Source organism: Benincasa hispida, chromosome 9 (genome assembly GCF_027475165.1).
Source record: "Benincasa hispida cultivar pf3 chromosome 9, pf3_genome.v1.1, whole genome shotgun sequence".
NCBI lineage: Eukaryota > Viridiplantae > Streptophyta > Magnoliopsida > Cucurbitales > Cucurbitaceae > Benincasa > Benincasa hispida.
Genome location: NC_143486.1, coordinates 9,241,954 through 9,247,953, shown reverse-complemented (window position 1 = coordinate 9,247,953; position 6,000 = coordinate 9,241,954). Strand labels below are relative to the sequence as shown.

Genomic DNA, 6,000 nt, shown 5'->3' with positions numbered 1-6,000 from the left:
ACTCTTACCTCCAATTTATATTTATACAAATTTCTAAATGATTTACAGATTATCTAGATAATTTACCAATTATCTTTTCAAATTTCTTCCAATTGTGTAATATTTGATAGTGTAATTTTTTAATTTTGGAGGATTTGAAAAAATTATGTAACATCTGGATTTTTTTACTAATTTGGTGAGATGTAGCGAGAAGGCCTAAAATGGTAGGTTAAAAAAAAGTTAATTTTATTAACGGCCTATGACTAAGATGGACCGATAAAAACTATTATTACAAGTTTTACTTCAAAGCAAGCTTTCAACATCATACCTCAGAAGGAATCTTCTTCGAAATAACTCTCTTTCTTGAGAGTTATCATAAACAATTCCTGTTAATACTGTTAAACAAATAAACTTATATTATTGACATTTAACCTTTTTTTTCTTAATTCACATTTTTTAAATAATCAAATTTGGCCATTCGAAATGGGGAGAGTCAAAAAAAAAAAGAAAAAAGGAAAAAGAATATTTTCAGAATTTGAAAAATGCTTAGAAAGCATGTAAATGGTGCCCACGTATTAAGTTGTTTAAATATTCCATCCTTCACCATATTTGGACACTGACCACATCGGCTTTTGCCAGACGGAATAAAGCCACCGGCCGATTTCCAACTATGGAGGAGCCCGTTTCCGACCATTCCGCCATCAGAAACCCGTGGTTCCGCCGTCTTCCGGCGACCCTCATCCCCAAAACTTCCGTCCTCGCAGAGATATCAGGTGCCGTTGGCGACCTCGGCACTTATATCCCCATCGTTCTCACTCTAACTCTGGTCTCCCATCTCGACCTCGGAGTAACTCTAATCTTCACCGCTCTTTACAACATTGTCACCGGCCTCCTCTTCGGCATTCCAATGCCAGTTCAGCCGATGAAATCCATCGCCGCCGTCGCCGTTGCCGAGTCTACTCATCTCACTCTTCCTCAAATCGCCGCCGCGGGCCTTTCCACCGCTGCCGTTCTCCTAATCCTCGGCGCCACCGGCCTAATGTCCGTCCTCTACCGATATCTTCCGCTGCCGGTCGTCCGCGGTATCCAGCTCTCTCAGGGTCTCTCCTTCGCCTTCACTGCCATTAAATACATTCGGTACGATCAAGATTTGGTCACCTCTAAATCTGGCGGACCTCGGTCCTGGCTTGGATTTGACGGCCTATTAATTGCCCTAATTTCTTGTTTATTTCTAATTTTGACCACTGGAGCCGGCGATTCTTATAATGAAGAACCGTCGTCTTCCGAACCGCTTAACGGTTCTGAATCTCGTTCTGGCCGTCGCGTCAGAAGGCTACGGATCTTATCTATGATTCCTGCTGCTCTGATTGTGTTCTTGTTTGGATTATTGATCTGTTTTCTTCGTGATCTATCCGTTTTGAAGTACCTTAAATTTGGCCCTTCGAAATTACACATCATGAGAATCACATGGGAAGATTGGAAAATAGGGTTTGTACGAGCTGCAATTCCCCAAATTCCTCTTTCAATTTTGAACTCGGTGATTGCAGTTTGCAAATTGTCCGCGGATTTGTTTCCAGATCGTGAAGCCTCCGCCATGACAGTGTCTGTCAGTGTAGGGATAATGAACTTCGTTGGTTGCTGGTTTGGCGCAATGCCGGTGTGCCATGGCGCCGGTGGCCTCGCCGGGCAGTACCGGTTCGGCGGTAGAAGTGGGGCTTCGGTGGTGTTTTTAGGGATTGGGAAATTGGTTTTGGGATTGGCATTTGGGAATTCGTTTGCACAGGTTTTGAGTCAGTTCCCAATTGGGGTTCTTGGGGTTCTTCTTCTGTTTGCTGGGATTGAATTGGCTATGGCTTCCAAAGACATGAACAGTAAAGAAGAATCATTTGTGATGTTGGTTTGTGCTGCTGTTTCACTCACAGGATCTAGTGCTGCTTTGGGTTTTGGAGTTGGGATTGTTCTGTTTTCGCTTCTGAAACTTAGAGAATTTGACTGTTCTTCTTCTTCCTCTTGTTTTGGGTTTCAGAAGATGAAGCCCAAATCTGATGCTGAAGAAGAAGAAGCAGAAACCCACTTGCTGGCTTGAAGAGACAAATGATTTCGATGCACTCTGTTAATGTCCATAGGATAAGACTACTCTTCACTGAAGTTTTGAGTGTGTGTGAATATATATTAGTTATAGGATGCAATATGTTGTGAGTTGTACATATAATCTTTTCACTTTTTTCAGTGCATGTGTTTAGGTCATATTGGGTTTCCCAAGGGACAAGGATGATTTGCTTTTTTAGAAATTTTGGATTCATGTAATCTAAGGTTTTTTACTTGTCAATAGATTCTTGGAGATCCTTGCAAAAACGAAGGTGTTTGAGTTTTCTCTAAACTTAAATAATGTGTTACGATCTTTCAATTTTTAAATAATGTCTATTTTGGTCCATATCATTAAGTAAACTAGTATTACTTTTTTACTATCAAACACACTGTTCAAATGACTCAACTCAAATTTCATACAAGTATGAGCACATATGCTCAATCATGAAAATCCTCCTACTTACATATGTGCTACTACCTGAAACGTTTTGTAGTTTCTTGATTTTAATCTCATTGCATTCTAACATTTTTTAACTCTTCTTAATTTATAATAAAATATTTTATTACGTCTATGTAATAAATCACAAGCAAGCATTTTAGCATTAATTTAATGAATATCAATCTTACATAGTTATTTTGAAAAATCGTCTACTTAAATAATTAAGATTCGGTTAGATAATCATTTGGTTTTTATAAAATGTATTTTTTTAAATCATTTTTTGTCCTATAGTCTTCCTATTTTCTAGTTAAACATTTGAATTCCTAGCCAAATTTTAAAAATAAAAATAAGTTCTTGAGTTTTTTTTTTTTTTTTTAAAAAAAAGTTTTCAAAACTTATTTTAGTTTTTTAAAACACCTAAATAAAAAGAAATCAAAGTGGAAGTAATTTTTATAAGTTTAATTTTCAAAAGCCAAAATAAAAATCTAGATAGTTGTTAGCTAATGCCAAAAACAAAAAAGAAAAAGTTCAACTAAAGGTTCGATTGGGATTGCTTTTGAAATCGCTATTTTAAGAGAATCATAACCGCCTAGGCTGTTTGGTAAAACAAAAATGACTCACTTTAAAATTGTTCCAAAGTGCATAAGTTATTTGATGGAGTTTTTAGATTCTATTTTTCCTAAAAATTTGGTATTTTACCTTATCCATCTCCAATTTTCATTTTATTAATTTATTTGCTCACATTTATTCCATATTTTAATTGGTTCAAATTCTTATAATAATATTTTTTTAAAAAAAAAATTATTTCATAATTTTTTTAATTAAACAAAAATGTTGCAATTCAAATGATATATATTTTCAAATAATTATATAACTAAATTACATTAATTTAATATTAATTTATCAAACACCTTAACTAGTTTTAATCCAAAATTAAAATTTATCAAATACTCTTTTACTTCTATCCATAGCCGATTTTTTTAGAAGCACAACTACTAGCAATTATTTTAAAAGCTATAGCAATCCCATACAAAGTCTAATACATTTGTAATTTAGGAATAAAATAATCTAGGTGTCCTGCAAATACAAGGAGATTGAATATTGATGTGGTGTCAAGACACTGACACACCAACACTCAACTTCGTAAGAGTTTGAGAGATGAGTGAAATAGTAAAAAGTAGTCTAAGTGTTTTCAGCGTACATGTGACAAATGACTTCGATCATTGATATAGGTTTAGTGAAGCATAGTGAACATTTAGGCTCATAATGACCACTCATTAATCCATGAAATCGCTAAGCAGTTACACTTTAGGCTATTACAAATCTCTATTTGAAGCGACAACTGACGTCTCTAATAGAGTAAATATGCAAAAAAGGAAAAAAAAAACAAAAGCTAACAGAATCAGTAAGTACCCCAATTACATTTAGTTTGAGTAACAAGCATGCTAAAAGCACAGTTTTTCAAAGATGGGGTTCCAGTTTTCTCACCTTTGTAGATTTCCACTTGATGCTTACTAGTTCCACGAAATTGACCTTCAATTTCTTTAGTAGACTACCAAGAGAATCTTCTTTACTATTCTCAGCCTTGGATTGAGTGGTGGAACTCTGAATTGAGAGGGAATTTGAGAGGCTAAGAGCAAATAATTTTATGCAAAATTTTCTCCAAGAGTATGATTGCATGCACTTTAAACTGATCAAATTGAAGTATATATTCAACTTAACCATGCAAGCACTAATTCAATCAGCTATTTGACCTTCAAATAGCACTTATTTAGTGGGCTAGGTGTTAGATGTTGGAAAAATCCACTTAAACTCAATTTTGGATAAATCCACTAATTAAACAATTTCCCAAATTTTATTTAATTTAATCTTTGATTTAATTAAATAAAACAAAAATTCAATTCCTTAAAATGAAAATTTGAAATTGATTTAATTTAGATAATTAATTAAATAAATTTAATTAATTAAATGATAAAAAATAATTTAATATCAAATATAAATCAATAAAACATCTAGTTTAAACATGAATCCTCATTCATATAATCAATATTTAAATCAATATTTAAATATATTGAACTCTCCAAATATGTTTAATTTCAATCAATTTAAACATTAATTATATCAAATATAATTATCTAAATCCCAAAATTGAATTTGAACATTTTAAATTCACTCAATATTCTAATCCAAGGTTTAATCTTTCACGAGCTAGTAGAGAGACCTTATGGACCTACAGATCATGAGCTCCAACGACTTGAGATTAATTGGCTAAACTAATTAATCAATATTCGTTAAGTACCAAGACATATCATTATAGCTCAATAGTTGCACTATTCTCACTGTAGATATATTTCTGTCCAATTGATTTAACCATAATCAGTAAGTCGATCATTCATAGGTCGTTCGTATTTATAACTAGGTCAAAATTACCATTTTACCCCTATAAGTACATCTTACTCTTTAAGTCTCCATTGATCTTCTATAGAACAATTGGTTTATAGTCCAACTAATAAACCATATCCCTCTCTGTTATGAGAGAGCGGTACCCCTTTGTTCAAGTCCATAACTCAGTACTTAAGGGAACAATCTATCTGCTGACTCTAAGATGGGTAGGAGTGAATTCTTTCTCACAAGACTATGTCTCTAGCTATCTATTTGGTTTTATCCCTAAAATGAGAGGCTTATTGAGCATTGATGTTGAACCACTCTTACCTATACAGATCAAAGGATAATCTCGAATAAACAGGAGTTTATAGATGGCTCAGGATTAAGATCGAGTTACCTTAGGTCATCGATTTGAAATAGTTAGTTTTAACAGTAAATGGTTGTTATAAAGAAAAGTGACTATTTTGTAGTCCGGTCTTATGCAAACGTCTTTTGCATAGGATGTTCTCACTTGCATGTTTCTACATGAACGATTTTGGATCGCATCGTTTGTATCAATATACAAAGTGGACCGCATCCATAGTATCTCCAGGATGAGGTACCCAATCTTATCCATATACTTATAGACGTTTTTGGCTATAAACTAAAACTTGATCATCTTTTATGTCTCTACACAAAGTTAAAGTTTTCATACTATAACCATGGATTCATTTATTAGATTTTATAACTGTTGAGTTTTATGTCCTAAAACTTGTGGTTTGTAAACAATAAACTCATTCTATAAAGTTTTTATTGAATATATGAATTGCTTATTTCGTTTTAAAAATAAATTCAATAAACTAAAAGATCCATAACTATTATATGACTACAGGAACTTTATGTATAGACAGAAAAGTGGATTAGGTTCGAGTAAATAGTCGAAATGATCTATAGTATATGAATAAGGTTGGGCGCCTTATTCTGGTAACACTATTAGATGTGGTCCACTCTGTAGTTGTTACAAAGAGTTGTAAAGTACTACAAACGAAGTGATCCTAATTTGTACATGTAATGATATAAGAAGCAGGGGCATCCTGTGCAATGGGTTTGCACAAGATCGGACCATGAAA

At 33.6% G+C, this 6,000-nt stretch overlaps 1 protein-coding gene across 1 annotated transcript; it reads left to right on the top strand.

Annotated features, from left to right (window-relative positions):
- The first annotated feature begins 271 nt into the window (after positions 1-271).
- Positions 272-2,334, top strand: MOT2 (sulfate transmembrane transporter). The gene has a single exon (XM_039043988.2). It carries the CDS (start codon positions 650-652, stop codon positions 2,063-2,065), a length of 1,416 nt encoding a protein of 471 aa, XP_038899916.1. The 5' UTR covers positions 272-649; the 3' UTR covers positions 2,066-2,334.
- Positions 2,335-6,000: the final 3,666 nt, after the last annotated feature.

What these genes read in the sequence shown, in the direction of transcription:
- MOT2 (XM_039043988.2), top strand. Translation starts at nt 650, where the DNA reads ATGGAGGAGCCCGTTTCCGACCATTCCGCCATCAGAAACCCGTGGTTC.